Raw genomic sequence first — 26,018 nt, 5'->3', positions numbered from 1 at the left:
AGCCCTGACATGGAAAAATGAAATATAGCAGTGCATACAAACCCCAACTTTTGGTCGATAAAACTTGTACTGTATTTTATAAGAGATCTCCCACTTTGCTCAAGAAAGTTTTTGATGTGAGGCATGTAGAATGCATACAGTAGGCCAAAAGAATCGAAGAATTCAATATTCTTTGCTGTTTGAGAGAAGCATTGCCAATGCCTCGTCCTTACAGTTGACGGACTACTATTAACAATGATAACACTATCGATAGTGTTATGGAGATGTTCAAGGAAATCCGAGGGTATGCAATAGGTTTTTTATTTGTACAATTACGGCTCCCGGTTGAATAAATTGATTATTTGATGTGTATTCATGGTGCCAAGTATGATAGAACACTGCCATCAGGTGTAATCAAGCAGTTCGTGGTAACGACCCGGTTCAATAATAACCGAAACTCTAAAATACCGAATTTTGATACCAATAGTTACATCAAAATAATCTCATTTCAATGCTGATTTTAAGTATTTACAAATAAGTTTCCAATTGAATTAGCAAGATTCATGCTATACTCTCCGTTAAAGCCTTTGCAAAATTACACTTTAAACGTACAGCACCTAGACAAGACTCATGCCTTGAGTACCAGACAAATCTAATACAATGATACCATGAGTTTTTGTGAACATTATATCAGTTATACCATTTTCAAATAGTTGCGAATCTTGATCTAGGGATTTCAATGTCAATTCATGTAGGGTCCAGCAGGGTTTATCAAAGGATGAATCGTAAGGCAGAATTCCATTTACGCTATATACAAGAGATAAAACTCCAAACATTTCAAATTTGTGTGAGGAATTTGACAATGATCCAATTGCACTAACAATTTTTTTTAAACAACAGTAATTTTCGATGGAATTTAACAATTAGTAAATGAATAGTCGGTGTAGGTACGTGAACCCGTAGCAATGTGTCGCTGATTCTTGATTTTGTGAGGAACGAGCAGTTTGATATTATTTCCACTAGCTCTTGATTTTTTAATTTTCAAAGCAAAGAACTCATGACCTTTTGTTACCAAATATGAAGTATTGCAAAAGTATGAGAGACTTTTGCGTCAGCTGCAGCACCAAGTATATTTCGAAAAATAAAATTGGACGGGGCGAGTTGTAACTTTACATCAATCTTAACAATAGGAGGCATCGATTGAGGAACATTAAATATTTCATTATTTATTTTCCCAACCAAGTGTAAATCACTTGTTCTCACCTCTCTGAGTATATTGTTAGTCTCAGTGTCCGTTTAGTATTCATATCAAATGGCTAACCCTCTCAATTTCTTATAGGACTCTGGACTCATCAACATGAATTGTATATAACTTGCATGAATTGTATATATTCTTGTTTGAAAAATTTTTGCTTTCGCTCACCAATATTCTATTTATGTAGACCCTTATTTGTCGAAACAAACTGTTTAGTACACAATATTCATAGGATAAACCCACGGCAGCGCTTGGTTTCTTATTGTTAGATTTTTTGACAATGACATGCAAATCTCTAAATGTGGAAGTCAAATCCATGAAAAAGTCTTCACTTGAGTAAATTTGAAAATGTACTTTTTCAAAGAGTGGTAGCTGCGGATAAAATTGTTCATAGTAACCATGTTTGACACTCACATCAATATTTTCTGCATTGAAAATATTTCATGATGATGCGACCGAGGAATGAGACTCTTTGTGGGGTAAATATTTCATTTCTAGAAAAAGAAATATTTTTTGATCGAGGAATTTTTACACCTTTTTTATTTTTCTTCTTTGTCAAGAGTGATGTTTTTTGCTTCTGACCTGAGTGGAGAATGTTGAGTGATAAGATGTTTCTCGCCCTTTTTAAACCTTTTTCGCTTTGTCTTGATTTTAATCACTTACCGAGAGATCGCGTGCTGTAAATGATATTTCGTGAAACGCTTTCCTTAAAACCTTTCACAGAGCCCCAATGGTGTAGTGTAGAGGATGCGAAGTCTAGAGGAACTGGAGCATTATTGTTAGTGGATTCAATATCCAATTGAGTAAAAACATCCATTACTAAAGAACAATATCGTCAACATTGACACACTGAACCCTTTTCCAATACTGAGGAAATGAAACAACTCACGTGTCATTGACTTCGAAACCTGTTTTTGCTGGATTATAAGGGTCCACCGGAACGAAAACAAGTCTTGTAAGATTACTTCATCTTAACCTGTAAATATTGTACCATAATCAATCTTTTTACAACCAGGACTCCCCCGCTAGACTAGCGAATTATCTATACATCTAGACCTCTATAAGTAGACGTTCCCTATTACGTAAGAACAACCTGCATCTCTTATAAAAAAATTTAAAAGCTGTGTATTGAAGAAGTTTCTAAAAAAAATATTGGGACCGGGATTTGAAGGTATATGTTTTCTGCTCGGACGTGGAACCCCGTCACTACTTTAGTAGTTGGTTTGGTGTAGAATCAGGACTTAACAAGAATTGTGTCCTATTCCTTTTAATACAGATTGAACTATCTGGGAGTAGGTAATGTAGCCCAAAATAATTTACAATTGTTAAAAATAGAAACTATAGAACTCTGTTACTTTCTCATTGCTTTTTTTGTTATATTGAACAATTTATTGTCTTTTTTGGCGTCAGAATTCACCAGCTGTTCATCGGCTCAAATCTCAATCCTCAATGAATCAGTCGAAGGTTCAATAAAAAATTTTGGATACCAATTTATTAAAAACTTTAGTATGGGGTGTTTTATAATCAGCAAAATGATATTTAGTCTTAATCGTTTATAGTTAGCAGGGAAGGGACTTGTTGAAACAAGATGGATACTTTTTTGGCGTGAAACTTTCACAACATGCAAAAGATGATGTAAAAATCCACTTTTGATGAAATAACCATAACTCATGAGCTTGCAGAAAAGATCCCTTCCGAATTCCGAATACTGTTTTATCAAAATTCCAAATACTGTACAAAGTCAAAATCTTTTTACTGTTAAATCTAAACATCCCTTATACAGAGGCTACCAATTACTTACATCACAGAATCGGATAGTTGAACGTTAAATCATATCTCAAGGCATCAGGAACTTTCTATTAGGGTTGCCAGAAGGAAAACAACTATGCAAAAACACAATTTCTTCCAATTTTGAGATATGGGAAAACATTGAAGCCAAAAATGAATGTAGTTTAAAAAACCTGGGATGTGTTCGGTTCACGATAAACCGTCATAAATAATGAACAATGGAAATTTCTAAATAGTTTCCTAATATTCAAGAAGAATTTTTCAAAGAAATCAGTGGCAAAAAAGAAAAATTCTTAATCAGTGTTGCTGTTTCAAGTAAAATGCTATTTTACAGTAAAATTTTGAAAGTAATTTTTGCTGTTTTTTCGAAGTTTTTTTTACCCCCCCCCCCGAGAAAAATCTTGAATACGGCCTAAATTCCGGCAATGATTCGAGGGATGAAATTGAAACTTTCAGACTAGGATACTCCAAATCTCATTTTGATGGAGGGAGAGAGCTAAACAATTTTTGTCCCTGTTCCACCAAAAGCCTTTTGAACCATAAAATCCTGTCAGACTTATAATCTATGCGCAGCAGAGTAGTGAGGTAAATCAAAATACACTCTGCGTTGCCAAGGTATCGAAATAGTGTATATACAAAGGCTCAGGAACAGCGCTATCAAAATAGCATATCTGCAATATCCTGGGAGTATACAACGAATTTAGCTGCGCCCATAGCTACTGCTCTTTTCTTCTTTAGTGGTATGAGACCATGAAGAAGGGTTAGCGGTGATTCCCCCAGTGCTTCCATATACCTAACAAAACTCACAAATGGCGATATTTTTTACTACAGTTATAGATAGTGACATATTTTCTTTTCCAATGTTCTGTTTTTTTCCTCTAAGCAGTTTTTCCATTGATTTTATGGAACCTAACGTAAGACCTGGTATTTCCTATGGGGAAAAACGAAACGTTAGTCGACTGAACCATCAAATCATTGGCATTATGAGGTTCATAGAAATATATTCTAAGTAATAGGTTTAATGCAAGTGAATTTCAGTCAATATGAATAAATTAATATGAGATTTTAAGGGAAAACTTATGATCATTCATACCTCCACAAGCCCAGAGTTTTCCCCAGTCAACCTTAAGAGGGTCCCATGCCCCACCCTCCTCCAGGGGGCCCCCAGTGTCAATAAATTTTGTGCAAGTGAACTTTTGTCTCCTGTGAATCAATTAGTATGGGTCATCTATATCCCCCTCCAGAGTCCCAATGGCCTCCCTACCCAATATTTACACAACTGTTTTTTTGAATTTTGAATTTTTTCCAACTTTTTTTCAAGTTTTTAAATGACATTACATATACTTAAAACAAATTCGGCTGAAATTTTGGGAGTCATGTCTGGTGTTATCGAAAACCTTATCAAGTATTTAAAGACTATATTGGTCCTCAGAAGTGTCTTACAAAATTACCAGGTAGTGAAATCGCTAGCGCAATATACTTGCATTTGACAGGTATTATTGCATAATCTTTGAAGAACATGGTTTTCTGGAATTTTTTTCTATGTGACTGACCCAATGGTACTCGGTGGCTGATCTTCGACAGTAGTTAGTTTATTGCATGCTTCTAGTAAGTATCAATTGTATACTGGAAGGATAAACACTTGCATCTTATTTAAATAAGTGAAGTATAAACACTTCAAGAAAGTGTCCGTACATGATAGAGTTGCCGTAGCATTTCATGCTTTAAAAGACATATATTTGAACTACGAAACAAGTACTAGTGGTGACACTATTCGAAACATATGTCTGCATTGTTATGAGAGTGAGAGATTAAATATCTTCGAAGTGCCAAAAAGTTCACCTCTTATGATGGAGGATATGGGAGAGAAACATATCCAGAAATGATACATCTAGAAGAGAATGAAAGCATTAAAATAATAGTTCATGACGAGGGAAACTTCTTTTTTAAATGGTTCTGGTAATAAGTTACCCGCTGACAAATCCTATCACTATCTTTCTGGTATTTTCATTCAAATGGAAGCAAAGGGGAAAAGAAAGGCCTACTGCTGGACCAATATCAAAAACCATATGTTATCTATAATTTCAAAACTGTTACCAGTGTAAAACTTATTTGGTAATTGACAGTAAAATCATAGTGAAAACAAAAAGGGCATTGGCAGATAGTATTACCAAGAAATATAAAGACAAACCGATGAAAAAAGCACTATCAAGCGTTACTAGTGTCATCAACAGTTTACCAGCAGATACAGTCAATGAATCCAATAACACCAATGCCAAAACGCATTTTGAACCTGTATCTGAAACCATGTTAAAAGTCCTGTTTGTCCCCAAAATTGATTAAGTTCGATGTCAAGAGAAAACATGATGAAACATTTTCTTGAACCAGCTTCAAACATCCAAATTCCTTCAATGATGATATTAATAACATATAACATTGTATAAGCCATTATTTCCATAAAAATATCTCATAGTATTACTTTTTTATGTTCCAATATTTTCTAGGGTACGCTAGCAACACCAACATTCAGAACGTTTATTCAAAAGTCAGAGATGTAAGAACAGGAATTTTCAAACATAAGCACTACTACTGGGCTCATAGGTGGTGTAACAGAGTCAGAGATTGGGTAATAGGCTTTTTTTTACCAAAGTAAACATATCAACCAAAAAGCCTCAGACACAAAACATCCCCGAAAAGTCAAAGAATTAAGTCCAAAGGTCCCAATAGGTAACTAATATGAACCTTACCCAATAGGCAATGTTCCAAAATTTCATTATTGATTTATTTGGAGAAAATCTGGATCGTTCAGTACGAATTCTTGTGGAAGGCAATTTAGCTGAACGTTTTCTAAGACTATACCTATTCTAAAAAAAAGGAAATTAGCAAAAATAAATAGAATCAATAGCCAATGGTAATAATTCTTTAATTTTTTTAAGTCTAAAAAGGAAACAGTGGACTGGAAGGACAAGATCTATTGGCAATGTGTTCAAATATGTATATAGAATCTCAGTGGGGGGGGAGGGAATTATTAGGAAGTGCCAATAGGGAAGGAAGGATAAATTTTAATGTACGAAGGGCTTTATTTTGAAGACTTCGAAGGGGCTTAATTCGAGTTTTAACAGTATTTAAATATGCAATTGGACAATAATTAAAATAAGAATGAATTAAAGAATAACAAACCGAATTAAGGGCACGGAAAGAGGGGTAAAATTTTTGATACCGAAGTAACCCTACATTCCTTCCCAGCTGAGTTCCTAGTATATCAAGATGAAGCTTCCAAGATCAATTTTCATCAACTATAAGATCTAGGTTCTTACAAAAATCCTTAAATCCCTCAAAAAATTAAATTTCAGACACGACACACTCCCTCCCCTAAAAAAGGAAACAATTTGATCTGAAAAGCTGATATGAAGCCTTTTTGAAAAGTATTGGGATCTACATAAAGTCGAAAAGCGTTGCTGGGCCTGACAAAGATAAGGTTGAGAACCAATTTGAGAATGGAAAAGATGTTGCTGCTTCAGATAAGATTTGGAAAAATCGAAGTTTTAGTTCAAAATGCATTGATTCCTGAAATTAGATAAAAATAAGCAAATGCAATAATAAAAATTACCAAATATTTTCTTCAAAATATTTTCCTGCTTGAAAAAAGATAAAGAAATATACGATGATGTTGATCAAAATTCATTTTTTTTAAAATAAGAAACAAGTAAGGAAATGAATTCAAAATATAAATTATATTTCTTTAAAATGTTTTGCTGCTTGAAATAAGCAAATATATAATTCAAAAAATACCAAATTATTTTCTTCAAAATGTTTTGCTGCTTAAAAAAAGACGAAGAAATATGCGATGGTGCTGCACAAGTGTATTGTTTCTTGCAATACGATGGAAATAAGCTAAAGTAGAGTTCATAATATCAAATATTTTCATCAAAATGTTTTGCTGATTGAAACAACATCCGGAAATATGTGATGGTGTTGCTCAAAATGTATCGTTTCTTGAAATACGATTGAAATAAGCTAATGTATTATTCAAAAATATCGGATATTCTTATCCAAATTTTTTTTCTGCTTCAAATGTGATGAGGAAATAGGTGATGGAGTTATTCAGATTGTGTTGCTTCTTGAAATAAGATGGAAATAAGCAAATGCATTCTTCAAAAATACCTAATATTTTCACAAATATTTTGCGGCTTGATATAAGATGAGACAATATGCGATGGTGTTGTTCAAAATGTATGGTTTCTTGAAATAAGATTGGAAAAAAAGCAAATGTATTACTCAAAATACCCAATATTTTCATCAGAATCTTTTGCTGCTTGAAACAAGATGAGCAAATATGCGATGGTGCTGCTCAAAACGTTTAGTTTCTTGAATAAGAAAATAAGCAAATGCATAATTCAAAACATCATTTTTTTTCAAAATGTTTTCCTGCATTGATGTTGTTCGAAATGTTTTGTTTTTGAAAATAAGATGGAAATAAGTAAACAAATTATTAATATTGTCATAAATTTTCTTCAAAATGTTCAGCTGCTTGAAATAAGGTGAGGAAATATTCGACAGCGTTGTTGAAAATGTACTGTTTCTTGAAACAAGATGGAAATAAGCAAATGCATTATTCAAAATTATCAAATACTTTCATCAAAATGTTTTACTGACTGAGACAAGAGGACGAATTATACGATGTTGTTGTTCAAAATGTATTGTTTCTTGAAATAAAACTTAAATAAGCAAATGTATTTTTCAAAATACATAATGCTTTTCATCCAAATATTTCTTGAGTGAAATAAGATGAGGAAATATGTAATGGTGTTGCTAAAAATCTATTGTTTCTAGAAACAGGATTGAAACAAGGATATGCATTATTAAAAATACCAAATATTCTCATCAAAATGTTTTGCTGCTTTAATTAAGATGAGGAAACATACTATGGGGTTGTTCAAAAAATTATATTTCTTGAAATAAGATGGAAATGAGCGCATACATTATTCAAACGTCAAAAATATTAACCCTTTCCCATTTCTCCTGATAAAGAAAAAAATGACTAATATTTGATAATATCAGGGGAGTTTCGGTAACATCAGAAAATATATCGATCAGTCACGTCTCTACTGCTGCCATACATTCATTTAAAGTCATGAATGGGGATATATTTTACACACCCAAGTGCTACCATCTAATTTGATAAAGTTAAAGATTGCAATATAATCGATTTGTAACTGATGTATTATATTCAGCTGCTTTTCCGTTAGTCAAATGCAACATATCGGTTAAAAATTGATTTCGCTACCATCTGTAGCTATATCGGGCTAGGTGATTGCACTAGATGACATGATATTTTGAAAAAAGTATTATCTTATTTCCATTTTATTTCGAGGTCAAAACGTTTTGAAACAGAAGATTTCGTATTTTGTCAGCGTATCACAAGTAGCAAACATTTTGATGAAATTGTTTGGTGTTTTTGAATAATATCTTTGCTCATTTCAATCTTGTTTCAAGAAACAATACCTTTTAAGTAACACCATCGTATATTTCATTGTCTTATTTCAATCAGCAAACCATTTTGATGAAAATATTAAATTATCCTATTATCTCAGTCATTTCAAGAAAAAACACATTTTGAACAACAACATCGAATATTTCTTCATCATATTTCAAGCATCAAAACATTTTGAAGAAAAAATTTGGTATTTTATAACTATTGTTTTTGCTTATTTCCATCTTATTTTAATAAACAAACTCTTCTGAACAACACTATTGCATATTTTCTCAGTTTTTTTTTAAATCAGCATACAATTTTTAATGTAAATATTCGATTAATAAATTTACTTATTTCCATTTTACTATAAGAAGCAATACATTTTGAGCAGCACCATGGCATATTTCCTCATCTTATTTCAAGCCGCTAAATATTTTGATAAATAATATATGATATTTTGAATTACGAATTTGCTTATTTCCATCTTTTTTCAAGAAACAAACCTTTTTTAACACCACCATCGTATATTTTCTCATCTTATATTAAGCAGGAAAATATTCTAATGAAAATTTTTTATGTTTTTAATACCGCATTTGCTTATTCTCATCTTATTTCAAGATACAAAACATTTTGATGAAAATATTCAGTATTTTAAATGATGCAACTGCTTATTTCCAAACTTATTTCAAGAAACAATACATTTTGAACTGCACAATCACATATTGCCTAATTTTATTTCAAGCAGTAAAACATTTGATAAAAATACTTGGTATTTTGAATAATACATTTGCTTATTTTCTTTTAATTTCAAGAAGCAATACAATCTGAATAGCTCCATCGGATATTTCCTCATCTTCTTTTAAACAGTAAAACTTTTAATGAAAACAATCGATATTTTTGAATAATGCACCTGCTTATTTCAAACTTATTTCAAGTTTCAATATATTTTGAGCAATTCCATCGCTATTTCCTCATTATATTTCAATCAGCAAAATAATTTGGTAAATTTATCTAATATTTTGAATAATACATTTACTTACTTCCATCTTATTTCAAGAAATAATACATTTTGAACAACGGCATCGAATATTTCTTTATCTTATTTCAAGCAGCAAAACATTTTGAAGGAAATATATGATGTTTTGTATGATGTATTTGCTTTGTTCCATCTTATTTCAAGATGAAAAAAATTAGACAGCACCAGCGCATGTTTCCTCAAGCAGCAAAACATTTTGATGAAAATATTTGCTATTTTTGAATAATATATTTGCTTGTTTCAATTTTATTTCAAGAATCAATACATTTTGAGCAGTAACAATGCATATTACCTCATCTTATTTCAATCAGCAAAGAAATTTGACGAATATTTTATATATTCTGAATAATGTATTTACCTATTTCAATCTTATTTCAAGAAACAATACACTTTGAACAGCGCCATCAAATATATTCCATATCGTTTTTCAAACAGCAAAACATTTTAAAAAAAATATACCATATTTTGAAAAAAAAGCATTTACTTATTTCCATCTTATTTGAGCACAAAACGTTGTGAAACAGAATATCCCGTATTTCTTCGCTTATGACAAGTAGCAAGCATTTTGACGAAATTGTTTGGTGTTTTTGAATAATACCTTTCCTCATTTCAATCTTATTTCAATGGACAAAACATTTTGAGTAACACCATCGTATATTTCATTATCTTATTTCAATCAAACAGAAAAAGAAACATGCCTACAAATTCCTAAATCTTCTAAAGTTCATATTGTCATCTGCGTCTTACTGAAAACAAAATACATCTTAGACCTTTTTTGTTTTATGATTTTAACATCTAAAAATTTAAAATTACTGTAATTTACAATAATGTTATTATATTTAAAACAATCACTTTTGAGTTTTATTGTTGGCTAATGTTGGGTATGTGTGTGAAATTTTTGTTAAGTTTTTCTGTTTATGAAAGAAAATGTTGGATTGTACCTTAAATGTTGGAACAATTCGAATAACCAGCCAATGCTTTCGATCAGCACTAGATGTATGCAATAAATCTGTAAACATAGTTTTAACAGCGGATTTTTGATTAATGGAGAGAAGCGTTATTTTTTATATGAGTTGAGAATCTCAGAAATTTTTTGTCTTCTACAGCACTGAAGTCATCTGGGCCATTCCTCTCGACAACGCTGGATACACGTGCATCTTACCCCCCCCCCCCTTATTAAAATAATCATTTTAAGTTGCCTGTTGTTGTAATTGTTTAAAATAATGCAAATAAATATAATTTTTTGGGTCCACTTGACTTGATCAGTATAACACTCCTTGTGAATTGAGCATAATGCCCCAAGCCATTCCAAAAATATTGCAGATGCGTTATTTCAGTAGCCTAGTACCACATAGTATCTTTGGATTAGTTCTATGTTGACCCCCCCCCCCCCCACCCTCTGAAAATACCCCCTAGAAAATCCCTCTCGAAAAATTCCACTTGTTAAATTGAGCAGCCGAAGAGAAGGCAAAACAAACAAAAAGAATGACGAAAATAAAAGGCTTTGGAATCATCCGCCAATGTTCCAAAAATACAACTAGAATTCATGATATAAAATATTTATAGTATTTATTCTTATATTTTAATATAAAGACACAAAAAAACAACTAAAACGAAATTTCAATAAGCAGATAAATGCTAGAGCATATATTTCAACACATATTTTACCTGTATTTTGGAATATAAATAGAATATTCCAAAATCCCTTCTCTTGTTCGTCCTTTTTATGTGTCTCACTTTTTCCTTTGGCTGCTCAAATTAAAAATGAGGGGAATTGTCCGCAGGAGGAATTCTGCACGGGGAAGGAATTTTTCAGAGGGGATTGTCTATGGGATCATTTACTGGATATTTTTTGTGGGGGGGGGGGGGGTTGTAATTAGATGGAATCTCTTAGGATTCGCCTCGTTACTTAGAAGTGAAAATTTGTAATTACCATTGGGCCTTCAAGTGAACCCCAAATCTCCATCCAGGGGTCCCCAGTGTCAATGAATTTCGTGCTAGCAAGTTTTTTTCCTGTGAATCAATTAGTATGCAATTTTTTAGAGGGGAACTTATTGTTATCAATGTCCCAATCCAGAACAAAATGCCCCCCATTACTTTTTTGCACCTCCCATCCGAATCCCCCCTCGTCTTTTGTTTTGAATATGAGGATTTTGTTACTTTTTTCAAGTCTTAAAGTGACATTACCAATACTTATAACAAAAAGTGTTGATATTTTTGGAATATGAATTGATAGTAAAATCATGTCTCATATTACAAAATCTTATCAAGTATTTCAAGAGTATATTGATCCTCAAAAGTGTCATCTGAAATTACCGGGTAGTGATATTGTTAGTGCATTTTTTTTCTAGCGAGATATTAGTATTTTTTTCTCTATTCGGCTGCCCCATGGTACTCTGTGCCGGATCATCGAAAGTCGTTAGTGTATAATTTTTTTCCACGTGTATTAATTGGGCAGTGGAAGGATAAACGCCTACATCTTATTTAAAAAAGTGAAGGGGAAAATTTTCAAGAAAGTGTGCGTAAATGATAAGGCTATTGTAGAATTGAATGCTGACAATGACAAATATTTGAACTAGGAAACAAGTACTATCCGTGACACTATTATCATTTACTCACACTTTCTCGAAATTTTTCCTCTTCACTTTTTAAATAAGATGTAAGTGTTTATCCTTCCACTGCGCAATTAAAACATGTGGAAAAAATTATACACTAACGACTGTCAATGATCCGGCACAGAGTACCATGGGGCAGTCGAAAAGAAAAAAATGCTAATATCTTGCTAGAAGAAATGCGCTAACAATATCACCACCCGGTAATTTCAAATGACACTTTTGAGGATCAATATACTCTTGAAATACTTGATAAGATTTTGTAATATCAGACATGATTTTACTATCAATTCATATTCCAAAAATATCAACCACTTTTTTGTTGTAAGTATTGGTAATGTCACTTTAAGACTTGAAAAAAGTTACAAAATCCTCATATTCAAAACAAAAGATGAGGGGGGGATTCGGATGGGAGGTGCAAAAAAGTAATGGGGGGCATTTTTGTTCTGGATGGGGAAATTGATAACCATAAGTTCCCCTGTAAAAAAATTGCATGCTAATTGATTCACAGAAAAAAACTTGCTAGCACGAAATTCATTGACGCTGGGGGGGGACATTGATAACAATAAGTTCCCCTCTAAAAAATTGCATACTAATTGATTCACAGGAAAAAAACTTGCTGGCACGAAATTCATTGATGGTAATTTCGTATGACACTCTTGAGGATCAATATACTCTTGAAATACTTGATAAGATTTTGTAATATCAGACATCATTTTACTATCTTTTCATATTCCAAAAATATCAACCACTTTATTGTTATAAGTATTTGTAATGTCACTTTAAGACTTGAAAAAAGTTACAAAATCCTCATAATCAAAACAAAAGATGAGAGGGGGGGATTCGGACGGGAGATACAAAAAAGTAATGGGGGGGGGTGTTTTTGTTCTGGATGGGGACATTGATAACCATAAGTTCCCCTGTAAAAAAATTGCATGCTAATTGATTCACAGAAAAAAACTTGCTAGCACGAAATTCATTGACGCTGGGGGCCCCTGGATGGGAACTTGGGGCCCTACGAAGGTTGAATGAGTTAGCGGAGGCGACTGGGTTAGTGGTGGCATGAAAGATCATAAGTTCACTCTCAAAATCCCATGTTAATTGATTCGTATTGAGCGAAGTTAACTTCCATCAAACCTATTGCTTAGAACATTTTTTTAAGAACATCATAACATTAATGAATTGTAGGCTCGGTTTACTAACGCGTCGCATTTTTTACCATAGAAAATCTCGGGTCTCACGTTCAATTCCAACACCAGACAAATATTTCATAAAATCAATGAAAACTTCTTAGAGGCAAAAAATGGTTTGTTGGAACTGAAAACATGTCACCAATTGCAACTGAAGTAAAAATACTTCCATCTATGATTTCAGCTAGGTAGATAGTAGCACTGGACGAATCGCCGTTAAACCTTCTCTGTGATCTTAAACCACTAAGGAAGAAAATAGCAGTGGCTGTAGATGGGATTGGACTCGTTGAGGCATTATTACTCCTAGGAACAATTTTGGTATGTAGTCCTAAGCTTCAGGCGTTTGTGGGGGGCTTAAGGGGGAGAAATACTCAAATTTGTTGTTGGGGGAGCGGTCGTGTTTAAAATTGTTGACTCTGATCCATTTACAGATTGTTCACTTAAAGTCCCAATGGTAATTAAGATTTTTCACTCTTAAGTAGCGAGGCTAAGAGATTCCAGCTAATTCACCCCCCCCCCCACAGAAAAATATCCAGTAAATTATCCCATAGACAATCCCCTCTGAAAAATTCCTTCCCCGTGCATAATTCCTCCTGCGGACAATTCCCCTCATTTTTAATTTGCGCAGCCAAAGGAAAAAGTAAGACACATAAAAAGGACGAACAAGAGAAGGGATTTTGGAATATTCTATTTTCATTCCAAAATATAGGTAAAATATGTGTTATAATATATTCTCTAGCATTTATCTGCTTATATAAATTTCGTTTTAGTTGTTTTTGTGTCTTTATATGAAAATATAAGAATTAACACTATAAATATTTTACATCATAAATTCTAGTTGCTTTTTTGGAATATTGGTGGATTATTCCAAAGCCTTTTATTTTCGTCATTCTTTTTGTTTGTTTTACTTTCTCTTTGGCTGCTCAATTTAACAAGTGGAATTTTTCGAGAGGGATTTTCTAGGGGTATTTTCCGAGGGTGGGGGGGGGGGGTCAACATAGTCCTGATCCAAAGATATTATGTGGTACTAGGCTACTGAAATAACGCATCTGTAATATTTTTGGAATGGCTTGGGGCATTATGTTCAATTCACAAGGAGTGTTATACACATCAAGTCAAGCAGACCCAAAAAATTATATTGATTTGTATTATTTTAAACAATTACAACAAGAGGCAACTTAAAATGATTATTTTAATAAAGGGGGGGGGGTAAGATGCACGTGTATCCAGGGTTGTCGAGAGGAATGGCCCCCGATGGCTTCAGTGCTGTAGAAGACAAAAAATTTCGGAGATTCTCAGATCATATAAAAAATAACGCTTCTCTCCATCAATCAAAAATCCGCTGTTAAAACTATTATTGCAGATTTATTGCATACAGCTAGTGCTGGTCGAAAGCTTTGGCTGATTATTCGAATTGTTCCAACATTTAAGGTACAATCCAACATTTTTTTCTTAAACAGAAAAACTTAACAAAAACTTCACACATATACCCAACATTAGCCAACAACAAAACTCAAAAGTGATGGTTTTATATATATATAATAACATTACTATAAATTACAGTAATTTTAAATTTTTAGATGTTAAAATCATAAAACAAAAAAGGTCTAAGATGTACTTTGTTTTCAGTAAGACAGAGATGACAATATGACCTTTAGAAGATTTAGAAATTTGTAGGCATGTTTCTTTTTCTGTTAATTTACATTTCGTTTAGGTTTGACGTGGTTATTTATTTTAATTTCTGTTCGCTTTGGGTATCATCTATTCATTGATAGTAGTTTGTATTAGTTTTAAGTTTGAGTTATTATATAGCTTTATTTCTGTTCGACTTTGGTTTGAACATGACTTTATGTTTTTCTTTGAAAAACTTCTTTTTTCGAATTTCTTTTTTAAATTATTTATCAGGAGACGGGTAGTCAGATATTTTTGTCAAGAATCTTCTTCCGGAGACCAGGTTTCCAATTTTAATGGTTTACAGGAAAACATTATTTTACTCTTTTAACATGAATAGGGGCCATTTTATTCGAAAAAAAAACAAGAGTTGTTACACTTCCTGGCTGTACCCTGCATATTACTACATAAAAATACACAAAATTGGGTTCAATTTGAATCGTGTTTTCTTCCGTGTATTCATAAATAGATTTTATCTACAGATCCAACATTTTCAGAATGAATAACAAAAAAAAAGTATATTTGAAAAGCTTTAATTGATGAAACTGAAGTAAATCTTTCTTTGTATTTCGCTGCAACAAGGTGCGATCGAACCAAAACCCAGCACTTTCTTCAAGACCATTGATTAGTGCTTAATTTTCTGTTTGAAGTGATGCCAAGAGTACAATGTCCAATAAGCAGTCACATAGGCAGGATTGTGGGCATGATGCCCATACCCATCTCTGAAACATAGATTGTCTCAACATCAATTCTCATGCTTTTCATTTAAATTGCTTATGCTTTTGTGCTGACCCAAGCCTCCGAAATGAGTTCTTATTTAGCCTACCTACCGCCTGATTGTTGTTGGTGTGTTGGTTTGTTGGTGTGTAACTATCAAAACCCTGAATTTCTGTAACGTCATTGGAAATCCATGATAGGACCTTAATTTAGCGTATGGAATAAATCAAGAAGACTAACAGGAGCTGGGACAGACCCAAGGGCGCTCTTCTGGTCCTTTTTCTCCGAATTCTTTTTTGTCTGGATCAGATTAGACAATCTGACGTGTTATGCCGACCAAACTATTGTTCTTTATCTGAATTACATAAAAAAAACTAGTTTTTTTTAACTGAAAGTAAGGAGCGACATTAAAACTTAAAACGAACAGAAATTACTCCGTATGTGAAATGGGTTGTCCCCTCCGCAATCCCTCGCTAATTAGGCTAAAGCTTTTAATTGTTTTAAAAAGCAGAATTGTGGCAAAGAGTCAAACTTTAGCGTAAAGAGTGAGGGATTCCGGAGGGGACAACCCATTTCATATACGGAGTAATTTCTGTTCATTTTAAGTTTTAATGTCGCTCCTTACTTTCAGTTAAAAAAAAAACTAGTTTTTTTATGTTATTACTGAACGTTTTGGAATTAATTCATGTTTGATTTTGGCTCTCCACACATAAATTATTAAAATGAAATTTGCATATTAATTCCTTTTTTGGCTAAATGGCTTTATCTTAGTTTTGATCAGACGATTTTAAGAAATAAGGGATGGGGAAGGAGGCCTAGTTGCCATGCAATTTTTCGGTTACATAAAAAGGCAACTATAAATTTTAATTTTTAACGAATTTTCTTATTAATAAAAATATACGTAACTTAAGAACTAACTTACGTAACAAACTTTTATATTCTTAAATTTTTATTATTTTTGTACCCTCGTTAATACCTCACTCTTTACACTAAATCGTAAGTTTTGTCCCAATTCTTTAAGAATGACCCCTGAATCAGAAAGGCCGTAGAATAAATAGTTGAAATTACTAAAAATACTATAGCATAAAGAGCGAGGTATTTATCTCCTCCTAAATACCTCGCTCTTTATGCTAAAGTATTTTTAGAACCCCTCATATGCGTAATAATCTCTGTTCGTTTTAAGTTTCAATGCTACTCCTTACTTTCAATTGAAAAAAACTTTTCCATGTTTATTTTTTCATTGTTTTTTTATAGTAATTTTAGAAAATCCTGCGCCCTTTTCATTGAATTTCTGTTCCCCCATGACATATTTCTCCAAGGAAAGATCCTCCCACATAGCCCCTTCCCCTCAACCCCACCCCCAAAACCAAAAAAAAATCCCCTGAAAACGTCTGTACACTTCCCAATAACCATTACTATATGTAAACACTGGTCGAAGTTTGTAACTTGCAGCCCCTCCCCCAGGGACTTTGGGGGAGTAAGTCATTCCCAAAGACATAGTTATTATGGTTTTTGACTATGCAGAACAAAATGGCTATCTCAAAATTTTGATTCGTTGACTTTGGAGAAAAATGAGCGTGGGAGGGGGCCTAGGTGCCCTCCAATTTTTTTCGTCACTTAAAAAGGGCACTAGAACTTTTTATTTCCATTAGAATGAGCCCTCTTGCGACATTTTAGGACCACTTGGTCGATACGATGACCCCTGGGGAAAAAAAACAACAAAAAAACAAACAAATAAACACGCACCCGTGATTTGTCTTCTGGTAAAAAATACGAAATTCGACATTTTTGTATATAGGAGCTTGAAAATTTTGCTGTAGGGTTCTCTGATATGCCAAATGCGATGGTGTGGTTTTAGTTAAGATTCTATGACTTTTAGGGGTGTTTTCCCCTATTTTCTAAAATAAAGCAAATTTTCTCAGGCTCGTAACTTTTGATGGGTAAGACTAAACTTGAAGAAACTTATATATTTAAAACCAGCATTAAAATGCAATTCTTTTGATGTAGCTATTGGTATCAAAATTCCATTTTTTAGAGTTTCGTTTACTATTGAGCCTGGTCGCTCCTTACTACAGTTCGTTACCACGAACTGTTTGATAAAACCCGTTTCTCTCTGTGCATTTGGAGTATAATTAGCTTAGTCTCAGTATGATAAACAACTATGCAAGTAAATTTTAATTAGATATTTTTCATATAGAGTTAGGTAGGCATTTAATATATTGCTTTCTGGGCAAGCTGCTTTCCATAATTCTCTGTGGTAGTTTCCGTAACTTTGTTACTAAAGTATTATATTTCCATCCTATTTTGGTATATTTTATTAGGATTACCGTAACTTCACTTCTTGGGTGTGGTCGATATAAAACGTAATTCATAGCGTTCCAATATAGAACAAGGACCAAGGGACAGATGTACTAGTCCTAATAAGCTTGCCCACTTCGTCGTTGTCCCCTTGGTAATAATCATAAGAGAGAAGTTTAAGAATTAATATAGCCGTAAAGAATAACAAACCGAAGCGATGAATTATGGAACCAAAATACAAAGGTAGCTAAACTCAACTATACAGCATTTCCGAAAGCCGTGATAGTCAAGCTCCGCCTACTATACTTGTATTCATATGCCGTGACTCGTTGTCATAGATAATTATTTTGCTTTCTTAGTAGTAGTGAAGAGAAGAGTGGGACAGTGACAGTGGTATGTAAGTGCTCGCATAACTCAGGATACAAATGAAATCTTGAAAAAGATTGGAGTTTGGAAAATCAAAATGAATGTAAATAGTGTAATAAACAGACTTGTGGCATTAGCATTGACAGTCGTGTCTTTGACTATAGGATCACCAGTATCTGTGGAGTCAGACGCTCAAGCACTGGTGAGTCAATAATTTAGTTACACGAGGAAGGGAGTCAGACTCACGAAATTATGTGGAGGGAGCCATTTGGCCATGTATTTTTACGATGTACCCTATGACTTTTACGTTTACCATATGATCGACATATTTTAGATTGCTACTTAAGAAGCTCTGCCCCTTTCCGAAAAATTTTACCGCAAGGACCTGCAATTAATGCCAGGGATTTGATTTAAAATGGAATAGTTGTGCGCATCAAGTCATGGCTACTTGTAGAAAAGGCGGTAAAATTCTAGTTGATTGACTTTTGGCTATCTTGGAAAGGAGTTAGGTTAGGAAAATGAAACTTTCAGGGATGAGTCTAAAGGCTAAAGTATGTCCCAGGAAGGTATTTTGAAGTACCCACCTCCACTCCTCCCTCTAGAGGGCCCTGACCTTTAAAAATATGTGTGTTATAAAAGTGAAACCTTGCAAAATAGATCTTCTGCTTAAATGAAGTACAACAAAATTGTTTTCAGCTTCACAACTTTGCTCAATCCCAATTTATGAGGTTTTAAAGATATACAAATACGTTTCCTAAATTTTGAAAAAAAACAACATTGATATGGCTCAGAATTCTACTCAAATAACAGGAATTGCAATTTTAGAACTAAAGGCAGAGAATAGGCAACTTGCAACTGAAAATTAAGGTAAAATGTTGTTTTGTCAGAATTTCAATAGGTATTGACCTGTCATGTAAGCGAATTTCAGGGCCCCCTAGAGGGAGACAGAGTGGAGGTGGGTACTTCAAAATAGCTTCCTGGGATATACTTTAGGCTTTAGACCCATCCCTGAAAATTTCATTTTCCTAACTTAACCCCTTTCCGAGATAGCCAAAAGTCAATCAACTAGAATTTTACCGAAAAAGCCAAAACAGATATTCCAATTGAGTGAGATGCAATTCTGCCATTAATCCACCTTATTAGGATTGTATAAAAATGATGTTAGTTCATTTGTTAATAGATATTGTTTAAGAGATATGTGTTAATAAATATTTAATTTCCCTTTTCTATATCGAGGGATTGCATAAACTAGAAGGTGTGAACGAGCTAAAGTGCCTAGATCAGTTAGGTTGCTCTAAACGGGTAAAGGTTAAGGAGAGGGGCACCTTTGAAGGAAACCCCATAAATTCTCACTTATCTCATTCCTAATTAAATAAAAAAAATTTTTAAAGCTATATCTTGGGCAGAGGAAAAAACTGAAATAAGTTATATTGAACAATGAACTAAAAGTTAAAAGAAACAGATACTAGACATAGAAAAACAAAAACGATAACAAACTTATAATGTACCAAAAATGAAACTGATATATAACTCAAAACAAAAAGAACTTGCTAGATATATGAAATGACAAGTTGTCCCTCTTGCACTCCAATTATAGCGTGTCTGTAGATTCAACATGAACAAATAGACTACTTCGTGTCCAGGGCCGTATCCAAAGATACGGCCCTATATATATAAAAATAAGTTGTTTGTTTGTCTGTCTGTCGACTGACGTCGTGTTTGTCCGCATATGACGTCTGAATTATTTCATCATATACCAATTCAAAAACGAATGTATTCAAGCCGAAGTAGCTGAGTTGGTAAAGCGTTATTTTCCAGGTTCTAGGTTCGAGAGGTTCCAGGTTCGAACCTTGGCTTTAGCATTAATACAAAAGAAGAAAAAAAACTAAAAAGGTAAAAACTACAAAAAAAACTAAAAAGAAAAAAAACTAAAAAAACTAAAAAAGCTAAATAACTAAAAAAAAGTTAAAAAACTAAAAACTAAAAAAGAAAAAAAACTAAAAAAATGTAAAAACTATAAAAAAACTAAAAAGAAAAAAACAACTAAAAACTAATAAAAAAACTAAAAAAGCTAAAAAATAAAAAAAAATAAAAAAATAAACTAAAATTAAAAGAAGGTAAAAAACTAAAAAAACTAAAAAAACTAAAAAAAACTAAAAATTAAAAAAGAAAAAAAACTAAAAAAAGGAAAAAAACTGAAAAATAAAGGAGAAAAAGAAAACTAAAAAAAAACTAAAAATAAAAATAAAAAAAACTAAAAAAAAGGTAAAAACTACAAAAACACCGGGACACAGGGAATATAAATGACGACCGGGACACTCAAAGAGAAATTACAGACTTGGACACCGGGACACAAATGACGACCGGGACACAGGGAATATAAATGACGACCGGGACACAGGGACACAACTACAACGGGGACGCCGGGGGGCACAGGGGGATATATAAATGACGACGGGGACACAGGGAATGTTCGATTAGCAATCACCATCAACAAAGCTCCAGGGCAATCATTAGAATCATGAGGTATAGATCTGAGTACGGATTGTTTTTCCCATGGAATGCATGGGAAAACTTGCGAATGCAAGTTTTACGTAGTTAAAAACATATGCATATATATCTATCTATATTCACAGGTGGGACACAGGGACACAACTACAATGGCGCGTAGAATGGCGCGTAAAGACTTACGCGCGCGGGGGGGCTTGGGGGGCACGAAGCGCCCCCCACCAACTAGGTGTTGGGTGGCGCGAAGCGCCACCCCATCAGCTAGTATATATATATATATATATATATATATATATATATATATATATATATATATATATATATATATATATATATATATATATATATATATATATATATATATATATAGGTACTTGTGTATTATTCAGAACACACTCAATAAGTGAAGTTGGGTTCTTTCGTGAAACAAACTACGATGCAGGTACAGCACGCGGTAGGCTTACATATATTTGATTCTCTAATTACGCAATAGTGGAATCGTCTTGTTATTCTTTAGTTTCAAGAAATGAGGCATCAAATTAGCAATTTCAATGAATTAAACAATTCTGGCATGAATCCAAATCCTCCTTCCTTTTAATGCATCAAAAAGAATAATCCATTTTATGGAATTTGCTTCCTCTTGGGACTCGTTTTCGTTTACGATTTAATGTGACCATCCACGTCACTTATGTTTTAAACGCAGATATCTTTGTCTATCATTTTCATTTGGAATTCGTTGGGTTTTGCGTGTTTTCTAGACGCATATCTTGCTGTGCTTTACTTTCGTGCATCATTGCCTCAGACATTTTGTCATGGGGCTTTCTGTAGCTGTTCGGATTCATTCAAAATCCTGTGTAAATTCGCATAGCGTCACAGATACCAAAAATACGTCTTTTCCAGCTTTTCCCCAGTCGTTATATTTTGCTTTAATTGCGGTGCTATATAATTCAGTAACAACCAGAAAAGTTCCATTGCCCATGTCTACTGTATAGTTAAATTACGCATTGGGAAATCTAACGTGAATTCAATTCTTCCTTCCTGTTTATCCTTCATAGACTCACACACGCTAAGCTAACACGTTCCTTCATTCCATTGTAACTTGCTCTCTCTTTGAATCGTAGATTCCGCTGTACAAAATTGTCGTTTGCCATTCAATGTGAGTTTTGCTGTTTCTTATTCTATGCCTTTTTAGCTATCCGGAGTCATGTGTCTTCTTTTGTAATTTTGCATGTGTCATAAATACAAAAACGATAGGACCATTCCTGGAGAAAAAATAATGTAATTTTTGTTCTTTGAATGTATATAAATGTGACGTCATTCACATGCTTTTTGTCTGGCATGAACTCAATTGCTCTGTCCTGTTTATCCTTCACTGACGCCAAATGAGCTTCACTTCGTTCCAGGGTGGTTGAGAAATTCAGGCGCGCATTCATTTTCTTCTTCCTGTGTACTTTTGCAGACGCTAAAATGACACTTCTTCTTACTAGGATGAAAAAATCTGCAATTTCAATTGAATAAAGTAATTCTGGCCTGAATTCAATCCCGTCTTCCTGATTATCTTTCCAAGCAGGGGTGAATACAGGGGAGGTGTGGGATGACAATGAACCCCCTCACGTGCGCTGTCATTTTTTCTCTCGTTTTTATCTACTTTTTAAGTAAACTTGTCAGTTTTGTCAATTATTTTTGCCCTTGTCTTATTGCCCCCCTCCCAAACTAGATCCACATTTACTTTTTATATTCAAAGTAAACCAACACGTTCATTCGCTCTTCTGTAAATTTGCTTTGTCTTCTAACAGCAGATTTCGCTGCGCAACGTTTTCCTTTGCAATTCAATATGTTCCGTGCATATTTCTTTAGCTATTCAGAGTCATTTGTCATCTTTTATAATTGTGCATGCTTCATAGATACTAAAAACTTTTCGACCACTCCTGGAAGTAAAATGGTTGCTCTTGAAATATGCTCATAAATATGACGTCGCTCATATGACTTTTTCCGAACGAGGCACTAAACGATTTTTCTCAAAGTCGTGACCTATCTAGATTGTTTTTGCAGGCCAGACGATCCCAGGGTGCAAATAAAAAAAATACATAAAAAAAAAAAAATCGGAGCCGTTTCCAAGAAAAAAGTTAAACATACAGACATACACAGTTGCTTGTTTAAATAGACTAGATACTGCAGGCTACGTCCTCTAACCACCTCAGTGTAAAGTAAACCTTAACAAGACCTACGTTGCCCGGGTAACGTGAAGTGTTGCGGCAACCTTTGTCCGGCTTCACCGGCTAAAGTGAACCGAGAGCAACACTGGTTTTGTTTCTTCGCTATCGATCAGTAATCACATGATCAAAGCCTATTCCTAAGCGTTGAAAAAACAACAACAAAATAGTATTGAAAGAAGGGACTAAATTGACTTTGCAGCCAGTTGAACTTTATCCTTTTCAATCGTAGACATCATGACGGAGGAAAACTCGGAACAATATCTTATATAATCTAGTTACTATTATAAAGCTATCCCTAACTTTTCAGGATCAAAATATCATAGATGACATTCTGTTAATTATTACGAAACTATCTCATTGTTTTACATTCTCGTTTGTGCTTGTTGTTTCACTATCGCTTAAATGATGAAGTTGTCAGCCTATCGAAGTTTTTAAAACGGTATGTTCTAACAAGAACGCAATCAGTTATCACATGACCAAAGGCTATTCCTCAGCGTTGAAAAAAGAACAACTACAAAATAATATCGAAAGAAGGGACTAAATTGACTTTGCAGCCAGTTGAACTTTATCCTTTTCAATCGTAGACATCGTGACGGATGAAAACTTGGAACAATATCTTAAAGTTACGGATATAAAGCTATCCGTAACTTTTCAGGATTAAAATACCCTAGGTGACACTAATTATTACGAAGCTACCTCATTGTTTTACGTTATCGTTTGTACCCGTTGCGTAAACACTTAATTCTGTCAGATTTAAAGAGATCGAGTACAATGTGCACCAATTTACAGGAATTTCTAGTCCAAAGTGAACAGATTCTTACTTACAAGTCCCTCTCCCGTGATAGACATCAACTTCACCGGAAACAAATAAATAGGTACACCAAATAGCAAAAGTTGCAAATCCCTCATCGCTGAAGATGATTGTAGCCCAACAGCCGATTATTACTTACAAGTCCCCTACATGTCTTACCACTGGAACCAAATTGGTTTAACCATCAAATACACCGGAAACAAATAATAGGTACACCAACTAGCAAAAGTGGTAAACCCCTCATTGCCGAAGATGATTATGAGCTAACAGCCGTTTCTCGCCCAAAGTGAACCGATTCTTACTTATAAGTCCCTCTCCCGTGATAGGCATCAAGTTCACCGGAAACAAATAAATGGATACACCAACTAGCATAGTTGCAAACCCCTCATCACTGAAGTTGACTGTAACCTAACAGCAGATTATTACCTACAAGTCCCCTACATGTCTTAACACTGGAACCAAATTGGTTTTACCATCAAATACACTGGAAACAAATAATAGATACACCAACTTGCAAAAGTTGCTAACCCTTCATTGCCTAAGGTGATTATTACCTAACAGCTAACTGTTGCTTACAAGTCCTCTATATGTCTCACAATTTGTATCGGCCTAGATTTCGTTTCAGTGTGTACCTTACTACTGAAGTTATCAACCCCTTGAAACTTTCAAACTGGTATACCTCATGAAGGAATTTTTGTACCAAAAAATGGATGTCATATACTTTGATCAGCTCATCGAGAGCTATCGATTGCCGTCGAAAAAAAATTCTATCTGTCTTAGTTCAAAAGTTGATTTTTTTTTTGCCGTAGGCCAACTTTCTAACGTCACCACTTAGAAAGGAGCAAAGGATAAGCTCCAATTTCTTTAGCAATGAGAGAACTTTAAAATTTTATTAGGCACATCTGATACCATTTTTTTACCGCAATCCCAAGTCCGAAAAACTGAACGATAAACTCAGCTGAAATCACGAACAGAAATGGATAGAAACAATAGATGGCAGCACTTTCGGACCCGTGGGAAAAACCACATTTTCGCTTCTGTAAATTTTTCTATTTATCACTCCAAGAAGATATATTGGCTGTGGGGCCGGGCAACTGCCGCATATATTTAACACTTGTAGATTTTAGTCCATCTTCAATTTGAAAGGGGTGCCTGCCTGCTAGAACGGAGCTTTCCACTCGAAAGCAGAAACATGCTTTGATGAAACAAAAGCTTGGCTGCAAAACTTCAGATACTCCTCTCTGACATAGGCTATATAACTCTACTTCACTTCGCACACCATAGGCTCTGGCTCGTGGCCAAGTAAAAACCATCTGTTTTGGCCCCAGGCAAGAGTTCTGCGGAGCTTTCCAAAATGTAATGTCATATTCTTCAATCCGGCCTGAGGTCCACACTTTCTGTAAAAACCACAAAGGTTAGACCCTTACCAGTTTCCAGGAATAAGCTGAGATCGGTGGCATAGGGGAAAAAAAAGAAAAAAAAAGAAACAAGAGCTAAGAGCTCATATGGCACTTGTGACGAGGCAAAAAGAGCTAAGAGCCAAGAGATCATATGGTATGAGCTCTAACAAAATTCTATGAATCAATAGATTGATTTAAAAAGGAAAATAAGAGGCTTAATGCCGGTCAGGATTTAAAATAAGAGCTCTGAGTCACGATGTCCTTCTAAATATCAAAATTCATTAAGATCCGATCACCCACTCGTAAGTTATAAATACCTAATTTTTTCTAATTTTTCCTCTGCTTTTAGCCCCCCAGATGTTCGAATCTGGGAAAACGACTTTATCAAGTCAAATTATGCAGCTCCCTGACACGCCTATCAATTTTCATCGTCCTAGCACGTCCAGAAGCACCAAACTCGCCAAATCACTGAACCCCTTCCCCCAACTCCCCCAAAAAGAGTGAATCCAGTACGATTCTGTCAGTCACGTATCAACGACATTTGTTTATTCTATCCACCAAGCTTCATCCCGATTCCTACACTCCAAGTGTTTTTCCAAGGTTTCCCCCTCCAACTCCCCCCCAGTGTCAAACGTTCTGGTCAGGATCTGAAATAAGAACTCTGAGACATGAATTCTTTCTAAAAATCAAATTTC

General features: G+C 34.2%; 2 protein-coding genes across 7 annotated transcripts in view; both read left to right on the top strand.

Moving 5' to 3' along the window:
- LOC136037180 (serine/threonine-protein phosphatase 2A regulatory subunit B'' subunit alpha-like) overlaps positions 1-26,018 on the top strand; it is a 317,624-nt gene that overhangs the window by 81,742 nt on the left and 209,864 nt on the right. The window lies entirely within an intron of this gene.
- The window catches only part of LOC136036858 (matrix metalloproteinase-24-like), a 79,028-nt gene continuing 71,379 nt past the window's right edge, over positions 18,370-26,018 (top strand). The window contains exon 1 of the mRNA XM_065719192.1: positions 18,370-18,590. Coding sequence (XP_065575264.1) covers positions 18,486-18,590 — 105 coding nt within the window. The 5' untranslated portion in view covers positions 18,370-18,485. The remainder of the gene's footprint in view (positions 18,591-26,018) is intronic.

Source organism: Artemia franciscana, chromosome 16, assembly GCF_032884065.1.
Source record: "Artemia franciscana chromosome 16, ASM3288406v1, whole genome shotgun sequence".
In the NCBI taxonomy this organism is placed as follows: Eukaryota; Metazoa; Arthropoda; class Branchiopoda; order Anostraca; family Artemiidae; genus Artemia; species Artemia franciscana.
This window is presented reverse-complemented; position numbering and strand designations above follow the sequence as displayed.